This window comes from Notamacropus eugenii, chromosome 4 (genome assembly GCF_028372415.1).
Source record: "Notamacropus eugenii isolate mMacEug1 chromosome 4, mMacEug1.pri_v2, whole genome shotgun sequence".
Classification (NCBI taxonomy): Eukaryota; Metazoa; Chordata; class Mammalia; order Diprotodontia; family Macropodidae; genus Notamacropus; species Notamacropus eugenii.
Window position 1 is genome coordinate 232,119,626 of NC_092875.1, and position 13,228 is coordinate 232,132,853.

Genomic DNA, 13,228 nt, shown 5'->3' on the forward strand with positions numbered 1-13,228 from the left:
GAAAGTTATCAGCATAATTGACCATATCAATAAGAAAACCAACAGAAATCATATGGTTATCTCAACAGATGCAGAAAAAGCCTTTGACTAAATACAGCACCCATTCCTATTAAAAACACAAGAGAACAGAGGAACAAATGGAGATTTTCTTAAAATGATAAATAATATTTATCCAAAAGCATCGGTAAGCGTTGTCTGTAATGGGGATAAGATAGAAGCCCAAACAATATAATCAGGGTTTAAGCAAGGATGTCCATTATCTCCTCTGTTATTTAATATTATACTAGAAATGTTATCTATAACAATAAGAGAAAAAAATTAAAGAGATTAGAATAAGCAATGAGGAAACAAAGCTATCATTCTTTGCAGATGGTATGATGTTATACTTGGAAAATTCTAGAGAATCAAGTAAAATATTACTTGAAATTATTAAAAACTTCAGCAGAGTTGCAGGATACAAAATAAACTCACATAAATCATCAGAATGTCTACAGATTACCAAGGAAGTCTAGCAGCGACGTAGAAAGAGAAATTCCATTTAAAATAAAAGTAAACAATACAAAATACTTGGGAATTTGCCTGCCAAGATAAACCCAGGGACTATATGAATCCATCTATAAAACACTTTTCACACAAATAAAATCAATTGTAAATTGATTGGACAAAGAAATCAAACTATTTATAACCATACCAAAAAATGCTCTAAATCAGTATTGATAAGAGAAATGCAAATTAAAACAACTCTGAGGTACCACTTTGCACTTGTCAGACTGACTAATATGATATAAAGAAATATGTTGGATGTTGGAAAGGATGTGGGAAAACTGGGACACTCATGCGCTACTGGTGCAGTTTGAACTGACCCAACCATTCTGAAGAGTAGTTTGGAGCTACGTCCAAAGGGCTATAAACTACGCCTACCTTTTGACTCAGCAATACCACTGCTAGGTCTATATCTCAGAGATATCCAAAAAAAGTGAAAAGGACCCATTTGTACAAAAATATTTATTATAGCTATTTTTGTGGTGGTTAAGAAGTGGAAATCAAAGAGATGCCCAACATTTGGGGAATGACTCAACAAGCTATGGCATTTGATTGTAATGGAATATTATTATGTCATAAGAAATGACAAGCAAGATGGTTTCAGAGAAACCTGGAAAGACTTACATGAACTGAAAAGAAACAGGGGAATGTTGTACACTGTATCAGCAATATTATTTGATAAAGAACTTTGAATACTCTCCTCAGCAATACAATGATCCAAGACAATCCCAAAGGACCAGTGATGAAGCATAGTGTCTCCCTCCAGAGAAAGAACTGATGCTGATTGAATACAGACTGAAGCATGCTATTTTTCATTTTCTTTCATTTTTCCTTTATTCAAGTCTCCTTATACAAAATTACTGATATGGAAATGTTTTACATAACTGCACATATAACCTATATCTAATTGCTTACCATCTCAGAGACAGGAGAGAGGAGGGAAGGAGAAAGGGAGGGATAGAATTTGGAATTCAGAACTTGAAATAAAAACGTTTTAAAAAGGAAAAAGTACATAGAACACCATATGTTCCTTGGAATTGCTTTAGGCAACTTGAACAAAGTCCTTCATTGACACTGAAAGAGCCAATCATGATGACTCACAAGTCCATAACCATGTGGTTGTCAAGCAAAGGATCATGTTAAAATCATTTTGTCATTTTCAAATAGGGTTCATTTATGCATTTGTTTTCAGTGATATAAGAACTTATACTACTTATAACACCAATGAATATAGTCAAGGATAAGTTTATAATCCTACCATATTACATTTGCTTTTTAGAGCTGCTATATACCGTGGTGCTCCGTCTCCTCTCTATAAGCCAGCCAGATAATAGAGTGGATATTTAGTCACTTCGGTATCGATGGGACTTCATGTGTATAATCATAAGAATGTAGTACAGTTTTATCTTACAAATTAGCAACATATCTTGGCATCTACTTGTAATAACATTTGTCATTTTACTAGATATGTAGAATGCCCTTCAGCGGGTCAGATAATGTGATTGGAGAAGTAAGGGCAATGTAAATCTGCTGACTACATCTTTCTAGTCACCTAAGCTCTTGTCTATCTATCTTTATCAGAAAAGCAAAGAACTGAGTTCTAAGTAGTTCTATGTATACCTCTTTAGCCTTCCTGTGTCTTAAAGAAATGCTACGTTGTCTCTTTTTGTATGTGCATGGATAGCTGTTGCGCTAAATACTAATGACCCATTTTTGTTTGTTTTTATTCTAACATGATTTCTAATCATACCTCTCATTTAGCCATGGAAAGAAATGGATTGCCTTGACTATTTTTCATAGATTATATGCATGACATTGAGCATATCTTTTTTTATTTCTAACTTATAAATTGAGCACCTCTCTGCTGGCCCGGTTCTTAACATTAGCAATTGTCACTTTTCCCTAAAGTTAACCTGACAATAGAGATAAATGTGGAAGTTTTATATTAAAGTACCGATTTTGTTTTTTTCTACTAATTATTTTCACTTTGTCCTTCTTTGTAGAGAGCTATTGGGAAGTTTGCATCAGCCATTTTAGCCTTGCCAAAGTCTGTCATTAAACTTCCCAAAACTATTCTTCAGTACTTAATCAGAGCTGCAAAGGTATTTTGATGTTTCACTGACATATAGTAATACCCTCTTCTTTTTAGGAATTTAGTCAATATATCCCATTGTCCTATATCTGCATTTTCCCTTCTCTATAGATAGTGAACTAATAATATTGAAAATTACTTATTACATTAACATTCCCAAAATGAGTTCTCTCAAGTGATATGCCTGTCGTGCATTTTTCTTGTTTTCATGCCAAAACTGGAGGCCACCAAGAAATAGAAAGGGAAAGTGCAGATATTCATATCTTTCTAGCCTTTTGATAATACTGCATAAGCCACATCTGGCTTGTAGAAGGGTCACATCTGGCTGCATGTGTCAGTTAACGAGATATAGAAAGTATGGTCATCTTTCTCAGAAGCTGGTAAAACTCTGGAGTGTGCTGCTAAAGTACAAATTTTGTCCAGACCTTCTTTTCTGGCTCAGTAACCTTCTGATCTGAGTCAGTATTCATGACTCAGACTTCATTTTCCCTTTACTCTCCTTGAATTCATCACATCTTCTCTAAAGGACTGGTAGCTTGGTGTAATACTTCCAAGTCCCCACAACCCACAAGTCCAGTGAGACCTTTTTAAAGTGATCATCAAATACATGTATATGCTTATTTGTATTTTGTTTTTAACAGATAGCTCCCTTTGGGAGCACAGTCTGATCTAAGGCTCTTTGTCTCTCTGGCTTTTTTCCCCATCTCCATAATGGAGGAGTTAGACCTCTCGGATTGAGATCTGATTTGAATGTAATAATTTCTATTACAGTTATGATGATGCTAATTTTGTGGTTTTAATATTCAAAGTAGTTACTTCAATAGATTTTTGTCATTCTCCCCTCACCTTATTTCATAAATCCCTTGTCTTATACTGATAGCTAAGATGTTATCAATAAATCAGGTAATAATAATCAACCAATCAATATGTATTAAGTGCCTACTATGTGACAAGCACTATGCCAGGGATGGGAATGCAAATATGTTAAATAAAACAATCCCTACTCACAAACAGTATGCATTCTAACTAGTCTTTTCTCACTTCATCTCATATTTAGTATCTTCTTACCCAGTTAAAACAGGTACTGAATCTCAACCCAAAGTCCTCATTTTACTTAAATTGAAGGCTCCAGGTTGTATACATGGCAATTAGGTGTCCTACTTTGCTAATTCTGTAAGTCTGAAGTAATATGGACTAGTTTACTTAAATTGAGAGAAACTTAAACTTATTATCCACATTTTCTTATTTAAACATTGCCCTTTAAATACTAATTCACTTGTCATTAAAAGGAACAGTTTTGAAATACAATATTTTCTTGCCTCCTAGGTTTTGCATTTGGAATGAAAGAAAATATTACATTCATTCTCTGTCCCTAAGATTCACATTTCTGCCCGTGAGGAAATAAAGAAAGCATTTCTCCTTACTAAGACAGTCTTCACATTTACGTTCTTGAAGTAACTAGGTTCCCCCTGTACTCCTGACCCCACAATTCAAAATGTTTGCTTATGCTGTGCTTCAGAACAATAGCCATCATTTTTATAATATTTTAAAATTTGAAAAGCACTTTGTGTGTCTCATCTCATTGGATCCTCACAACAAAATTGTTTCATTCATTAGGCACCTCAGAAAAGCAACACAGAAAATAGCATTTATGGATCTAAATGAACATAATAATAATCTAGAATCCAGCTTCCCTGAGACCCAGGTGTATCCATGGGTGCATGAGGGCATGCTTGCTTGGCTTGTGGTATTTGGATAGCTGTGGGGATTGGCTTTTCCTTTTGCATGAATTTGTGGCATCCCTAGATCATCGCTCAAGATCTGTTGTAGCTGGGTATCATCCATGTTATGATGTTAACTATGACTGTTTTCAGCTCTTGCATGAAAATTATAGAAGTCAGCCAAAAGCACTAACTTATGTTTAGACTGTTGAAATAACTTATTAACCCTGTTAGTTCCTCGTTCACACCTGCTTGGTGATGTTTGGAAAAAGGGGATTATATATGCTTATGTATGTGTATACATGTGCACACACATGCATAATTACAAATAACATTACTGTTTTACTCTAACAAAGACATCTGTCAAGCTGTTGGTAAAATTCAACCATTGTCTGCTGATGGGACTTATTACAGCTATATAAAACCAATGTTTCCAAAATAAATGAAAGCACCAGAGGTTCTTCATTTATCTATGATATATTGTCTTTTGTGATGGAGAAAGAAGGGATAGAAGAGTGATTACTGGTTAGATGTAGTTTTTTGTCTCCTTGTCAAATAGAAGAGGCAGAAATAAGTTTATGACAAATAGACACATTGGTGATGGTCAAGGAGCATGGGAGAAATAGTGGCATGTTTTCACTGCATGCGTTTTTGTGGGTTCTTGTGAAACTTGTTCCTCCTTCAGCTGTTTCCATATTTGGTTTTATGCTCATGAAAATGGCACAGGCAAACTCAGCAGGCCTGGATGGAGGAGCGGGTATTGAGATGTGTTTGGGACTGGAAATCTGTGTTTATACCTGCAGATGTATATCCCTGTTGATATTCCTAGGTATGGAACACTTCACTGTTTAGCCATATTAAAAATATGAAAAAAGACTAATGTTGTTTCCTCTAGTTTGTTTATCAGGCCTGGATTACTGATCCCAAAACAGCTCTCCGACAGAGAAGAAAGGAGAAGAAAAGATCTGCAAGAGAAGAGCAAAAACGGAGGAGGAAAGGATCTGCGGAGGGTGTGTATGATTCTGTATGATCCTTAGAAATTAATAGTCCTGGTTCTGCCTTCACAAAACATGAAGATAATCTGAAGAAGATATAAGATTGAGAGAAATGAAAGTTAAGCGTCCCAAAGAATGAGGAGAAATTTTTTATGTCAATCTCTCAGTGCTTATCCTCAGGTTTTGGAATATAACCTTCACATAGACAGAAAGCTTATAGATAAAGATTACATAAATATTGAGAGGAAGAGGGGAAAGAAGGAAAAAAGAAGGAAGGAAGGAAGGAATTCCTAATTCTTAATATATGAATTAGGAGCAGGTATTTACAAAAAAAGAAGTTACCACCCTGATGATAAATATCATGATTAGAATTCTTAGTAATTATAATAGGATGCAAAGGAAATAAATTGTGTCAAATAATATTCTTGTTTTCAAATATGATTTTAAATAATTTAACAGAAGAGAAAAAGGCAGTTTATTAAGACATAAGTAGCCTTTTTTCAACCCATTCTTTCATTCATAAAATTTTGTTGAAAACCTCGTACAAGATACTGTGCTAAGGGCTGTGTGAAATTCAAAAAGAAGCAGTCTCTTAAATTTTAAAGTGTGAATGATTATTTTTCTGGTGAAAGGATAAGAAAAGTTTAAATCTGAAAGGTTTTTGAGGTTTTTTGGAATTGTTGATTTATAGAATACCTTGAATTTAATGTCAAAATCAACTTTAACGTAAAAGAATAGAATTTTGTTCAATTTGAGGTCTTAACCCCTCTTTACCTAATATCAATCTGGCAGGTCCTGTGGAATGGGAAGACCGAGAAGAAGAACCATTAAAAAAGAAATCTGATGGTCCAGGTAAATTAACAATGACAAAAATGACATTTAAATACAGGCCATGGTGAATGCTATCTCCCACCATCATTACTGGTCAGATTACATAATGATATTGTCTAAAACTTTTCATTCGCTGTTGCTTCTAGAATAATCACTGATGTATAGTTTTCCCTTGGATTAAATTATAATCAATTCCTAGAAGCTGACCCTAAATTCACCTTTATATTACTTGACCAAAAATATGGTAGATTGTAGCTCAGTTTTCTGAGGTGTATCAGGAAATGTCCAAAGAAAGAAGGTTCTGATGAAGCCACAGTGTGATGCAAATCCTAAATATATAAACAGCTTGTAAAAGGAACAGAGAAAAAGGGAAGAACAGGCCAGAATATAATGTGAAACTAAGACTGTTCCCCACTCAAGAAAAGAACATCACTATTCATATTAAATAGCTACCAATATCTAGTAAATTGTTATTATTATTATTAATTGTTATTATTTAATATATATTTTCACGGTTGCAAAACCCTATGCATAGTTTTGGGGCAATCCATAAGATTTTTATTTCTTTTTCTTTTAGACAAGATATGTGCAAACTTTCAAGGGTAACTGATGTCTTCTGACTCCAAATGAGACTGTCTGCTTTTAAAAAAAATGTGTTTTAATACCACTCTGTATCGGCACTGTGTATTATAGTTGGATTGTACTTTTATATGACACTTATAAACTTCTTCCAATTTATGTTCCTTTTTGATTGCTTTTAGAAATCATAATAGCATAGAATCCACTATAATATGCTACTTTATTAAACAAAATTGAATGTACCCCCACTCACAAAATGTCTCATAAAATGTAGCTTCAGCACTTTAACAGATCTGTAATCTCATCAGTGTGGGGACTCCTTCTACCAGAACATATCCCAACCTTTCCTAATCTAATGTGATTCTTGAATCCATATCTACTCTGGTTCATGTGTAGCTCAGGTTAGTGCAATGAATCAAGCTTAGGGTTCCAATACAATGATATAATTGTGAACCATAAAATCCTGAAGGAAGGAAGGAAGGAGAAAGAAACAGAGAGAAAAAGAAAGAAAAAGAGAGAATGGAAGGAAGGAAGAAAGAAAGAAAGATAAAAGGAAAGAAAAAGAATAAAATACCTAAGGTTAAAAAGGAGTAATTCTGGTGGAAGGCTATTCTATTCTGCCTTAGCAACTGGCCATGCTAAATCAGAAAGATGTTCTGAAGGGCAGTGAGATCTCTAAACCTCCTTCATTAGTTCCCCATGGGCTGGTCCTTTTATGTCACAGGTGACAAAAAAGGCAAATCAGTGATGATCCTATAAATTGTCTCCTTACCCCCTTAAAGGGAAATAAATCCCAGCCTGTATTTTTAAAAGTACTTTAAAAAATACCTATTATACCATAAATTCTCTAGCACCTTATAATCAGAAATCTAGAGCTAGGAAAAACCTCAGAGGCCTTATAGTTTAACCCCTTCATTTTATAAATGAGGAAATTGAGCTTAGAGAGGTTAAGTGACTTATCCAAAATCATATAGCTAATAAGTGCGAGTGGCAAGATTTGAACCTGGGTCCTCTCATTCCAGAGCCAATACTCTTTCTCTTATACTAGATGTTTCTCTGAGTATACTCCTCTTTTTGGACTACCAATGCAGCAATCAGGCTATCCACCAGTAATTACTTTTGCTGTATAGCTAGCCCACTTCCTTTCATCATCATCATCATCCTCATCCTCATCATATCTAATCTTTGTATAATGCCTACCATGTGCCAGATACTGTGCTAAGCACTTTACAAATATTATCTCATTTTATCCTCACAACAACCCTGTGAGGGAGGTGCTATAATTATCCCCATTTTACAGATGAGGAAACTGGGGCAATTAAAGGCTAAGTGACTTGCTCAGGATTACAAAACTCATAAATATCTGAGACTGCATTTAAACTCAGGCCTTCCTGACTCCAGACCATGGGCTCTATCATTGGACCACCTCCATGCACCTAAATGAGATACAATGTCAGTACTTTGTTTTGTATTCTCATTGCTGTGGGTATCATAAGCTATCCTTGCTCTCTCATCCTGTGTGACTGACTTCCAATAAAATCCTAAAACATCTCACATTACATAAGTTCTAGTAGAGTTTCCTAGGTTGAACCTATCTTTTTTTTGTCTTTTCCAACAGAACTCAGACTCCTTGGAGCTTTTATAAAGAACTTTGTTGTTGTTTAGTCATTTTTCAGTCATATCTGACTCTTCATGACCCCATTTGAGGTTTTCTTGGCAAAGATATTGGAGTGCCATTTCCTTATCCAGCTCATTTTACAGATAAGGAAATTGAGGCAAGCAGGGTTGAGTGACTTGCCCAGGATCCCATATCTATCTAGTAAGTGTCTGAGGTTGAATTTGAACTTAGATCCTCCTGACTCCAGGGCAGCATTCTATCTACCACACCATCTAGCCACCTACTCATAAAGAGCTAGAAGATACCTAAGATATCACTTAGTCCAATCCCTTCATTTTATACATAAGGCAACTCAGATACAGATTAGCAAAGTTACTTTCCGCTATATTGTGTAGCTAGTGAGTAGGAGATCAAGCACTCCAAGTAACTCTTTCGTGTTTTCTACATTCTAGGAAAATTGAACTACTCTCCATCCCCCATTCTAGTCATGACCTTTCTCATCTCTTTGTCTTTGTCCATACCATACTACAGTCCTGAAATGGTCTCTTTTCCTCTCCCTCTAATCTTTCAATATAAAATTTCCTTCTTTCAAGAACCAACTCAAGTATTAATCTCTGCTCTGCAGTTCCCATATTTTCCTTTGCATAAAAGTTATTTCTGTATGTGTTCCATCCCACCTCAATCCTCTAATCTGTTTGAAAGCTCTTTGATAGCTACTCGGAATATCCCCAATACCTAGTACTGGGTAATTAATAGATACCTTATAGATGTTTATTAAACAACTTAAAATTGTTGTATTTCATCCTTACAGATAACATCATCAAAAGGATATTTAATATTTTAAAGTTTACCTGGGTTCTGTTTTTGGCATCAGTGGATAGTTTTACAACCTGGCTTAATTCAATTTCACGGGAGCACATCGATATATCTACAGTGCTAAGAATTGAGCGATGCATGCTGACCAGAGAAATTAAAAAGGTAACAGTATTGATACCATTCTCTTCCCTTTTCACTCACAAAACCTGAAGATTGAGTTGTTTCTAAAAAGAGATCACGTCTTCTTTTGTCAAGAAAGATCAATGCCATCCTACTTCCTTTAAGCTTACAGGAAGCCATCTCAGAAACAGAATGAAAAATAGTCACAAGGGTTGAAGCTGTAACACAGAGCTCCCACAACAGTTTGGGTGTGATAGATATTCCCATAATTTCATGAATGGTGCCTGGAATGTGTCATAGCAAATATGATATATTTGTATAGAGGGGCAAGTAGCTAAAGCTGAGGATGTATGTGTATAACGGTAAGATGTATAGAAGGTACACAACTGAATTCTGAGAAGCACCCAAACTAGAAACTAGAGAAATCTTTCATTTTCTGCTGGTTTCTGCTTTTATTTAGGGCAATGTTCCAACTCGGGAGAGTATCCATATGTACTATCAGAACCACATTATGAATCTTTCCAGAGAATCTGGACTGGACACAATTGATGAAAACCCTGGTGCTGTTTCAGGCTTAAAAACAGCCCGACGGATGGATAGCTTAGACTCTCATGACAGTATTTCCAGGTATTTCATTTTTTAAACAATAATTTTTCTCAATTTATAAAGGCCAGAAATCTACACCAGAGAATTTTAGAAGAAACTAATTGGATTAAGGGAGGGTTAATTGCAAATGTATGATTGACTTTTCACTGTCCTATCCTTGTGTCAATGATAAAAATTATTCTTTCCTCTTCAGCAAAAATCTAAGTCAGATAATTAGAAATATCTTTAAGATTTTGATGTAACTTATATTTTTCCTTTACTCAATTGATCTTTTTCTATATCACTGTCTTTTCCCAATGATTCACCCCCAAATACCTAGTCAGAAAAACAAATCAGTACAATTGGCCTTGTCTGAAAACATATGCCAACATCCACATCTCTATAGACTTCTACCTCTACCAAGAGGCAGAAGGTATATTTTGTCACTATTAATCCTCTGAGATCACACTTAAACACTTACATTGTTCAGAGTCCTTGAAAGTTTTCAATGTTATTTTCCATTACATTACTGTCATCTGTATTTATTTCCTAGAAGTAAATTAGAGGCATCAAGCTAAGAGTTCCTGATTATGGCAAGGCCTGCCATTTGAACAATGGCAGAATTTCCGTGCCATCCATTTAGCATTAATACAGCATATTTTTGATCATCCTGCAGTTTCCTTTCTTCTGAGAGGCATTAAAATGATTCCTATGATGTATTAAAAGTAACACATTTGGATCCTATCTATGTATGTTTTAATGCAAGTCTGAAGAATTATCCAGATAATTGAGCCCTCTCCCCCAAAAAAGGTTACTTTTGAGAAAAAGCTTACTTCTTTCTTCTTAATTATCTCATGTGGCTGTCTTTGTCTTCTTCTGTTGTCATTTAATATATTATCTGTACACAGATTTTTCGTTTTCATACGTAAAAGTTTCCTCAGCTGAGAATGTAGAAAAGGTCTTTAGAAGATTTTTTCACTGTATTTATATACATCAGACGCACATGCACAAGTCCGCAGACGTCCTCTTCTTGGAACACTTAAGAACTTTCTGAGGATCTTATGAAAAGAAACAGCTAAAATATTTTATAATCAAAAACAGAGGCATGTGTATATTTATATGTACATATGTATGTATATGAATATGTACATAAGTATATCCATATATATGTACAGATATAAATTGTATATATGTGTATGTATGCACAATAATTTCATTCTGCATATGTGTATATTTGTATGTATGTATGTGTGTGTATGTATGTATATATTAAATGTATATATGTATACACACACATACAGATAGAGTCTAGGACTAAAATCTTTTTCTGAAAGTAAGTTAGCAGATGAAAGAAAGAGGAGATTAGAATAGCAAAAATAATACATGATATGTCTATAAAATTATCTGACCTAATTTTTGACATATATATATCAGAATAGAAGTGTTGTTCCTTTCAAAGTAACAACTTCGGGAAACTTCGTTTTTATTTCGGTGATACTACCACTGATTAAGTTATTTTTAGAACTCCTCTTTTCCAGTCGTCTTCAGAGGCGGGTCTCATTTTTTGTAGTCAATCCCCATTTCTTGATCCAAATACAGTTTAATCACTTGTTTAATCACTTAATCATATTTGGCTGTCTCTGGAAATCAAATCCACTTAGGGAAAAAAATGGTCATTATTGTGGATATTCGAAATAAGGTTACACAGTACTCTAAAAGAAACTTCAAAAAAAGATCTAAAAGCATTTTGAGCAAAAGCATACTCATTGTATTAAGCATAACTTCTCTAAGTGACTACTTTGAAGTATCCAGCTCTCAGTGGAACATGTTAACTGCGATTGTGGCACTTTTGTTACCAAACCAGTAACATAACTTTGGAGTCAGGGAACCTACCTGAAATAGTAAATACACTATTGACATTGAAAGAGATGCTTCTTGTCTCAAGTACTCCATTTACTTCCAAGCTCATTTCCTCCAAAACAAACTCCAAAGCAATCATTTTAATGTGAAATTGTGTTTTGATCAGGCCAAAACAAGAAATGCTTATTGCCAGAGAGCTACTTGTAGTCATTGCTAGGAAAATCAAATGAGAAGCCACACGTAAAGCACTTAGCAAGCCTTAAAGTGCTATTATAATTGCAAATTATGTCACTATTATTATATTATCATTTCTACATTGTCAGTTGAAACTTGTATGGTCATATCTATTCTGCTACTTAATAATTTTATGTTGTTGGGTTTTTTGTCTGGTGCTGACATGTGCTATCCCTTTACAATCAACACAATGGAATGCTGATTTGTCAGGGTTTGGTTTATTGTGTTGTTTCCCCAGATTTTGGGAATAAGATATAACTGCTTTGAAAAAATTCACAATTCATCTCACTTTTCTTCTACTCATTAAAAAATTTAGGACATAAATTTTTAACAGTGACTTATCAACATAGTTATATATTTACTAAAGTTAAGAGTTGGTATGTTTTGAGTTACCCAATTAAAACATTCTCCTGATAGAACGTAATAACAAAAAGTACAAATTACTAATAAAAATGTCTCTTCTCATTTCCTTTTATTTCAACACATAAATACACTCTCCATAACACATTTTTAGAAATTATTTTTATAATTAAAATCTGAAAAAGACTAGCTAGAAGGGTGAACATGGAGCAGTATACATTCGTTATATATATGTATAGATAGAAGATTAATAAATATAGATAGATAACTAGTGAGCACGTTAGTATCTTTGGTGTCTTGGCACATCACACCACAGCTTTATTTGATCATCCCTTTGCAGCTTTTCTTGACAGACTTAGAGCAAGGAAAGTCTTTTTAAAAATTTCACAGTTACCCTAGCTGAATTCTATACTTTCTGCTCATTAGAACCATCTCCCTACATCAGGATACCAACGTTTGGTTTGACAGTTGTTCTAATTGTATCCAATTTCCTTTGTGTTTCAGATGTTCTTTGTTGGTGATTTTTACTTACAGGGGGTTATTTTTGAGAAAGAGAGGGTCTAAATGAAAATGGTATTGCTGGCAGGTTACCAGCCCAAGATTTGGTCACTAAATGTGTCTTGGGATAAGTGATAATTAGAAGATATAAGAAGCACCAATTCTACTACCTGTGTACATCCAGCCCTCACTACACATTTCAGAAGGAGGCTGGCATGGAAAGATGTCCTGACATTCCAAGCATGCCAGGGAGATAACTATGACTGAAGATAGCATTGTCATTCTTCCAACACTTCAAATTCAAAAAGCCATTCCCATCTGCTGACTAGCTAAGAACAAATTCACTTTCAAATTGATTCCTTTCCCCCAAGTGTCA

The 13,228-nt window shown here is 34.6% G+C and overlaps 1 protein-coding gene across 12 annotated transcripts in view; it reads left to right on the forward strand.

Moving 5' to 3' along the window:
- The window catches only part of PIEZO2 (piezo type mechanosensitive ion channel component 2), a 533,986-nt gene that overhangs the window by 466,239 nt on the left and 54,519 nt on the right, over window positions 1–13,228 (forward strand). For 9 of the 12 annotated variants that reach the window (XM_072604214.1, XM_072604221.1, XM_072604218.1 and 6 more), the window contains 5 exons: window positions 2,547–2,645; window positions 5,252–5,366; window positions 6,144–6,203; window positions 9,191–9,357; window positions 9,776–9,942. In XM_072604214.1, the coding sequence (XP_072460315.1) occupies window positions 2,547–2,645; window positions 5,252–5,366; window positions 6,144–6,203; window positions 9,191–9,357; window positions 9,776–9,942 (608 nt within the window). The remainder of the gene's footprint in view (window positions 1–2,546; window positions 2,646–5,251; window positions 5,367–6,143; window positions 6,204–9,190; window positions 9,358–9,775; window positions 9,943–13,228) is intronic. The other 3 variants (XM_072604219.1, XM_072604222.1, XM_072604223.1) reach the window with 1 other exon arrangement.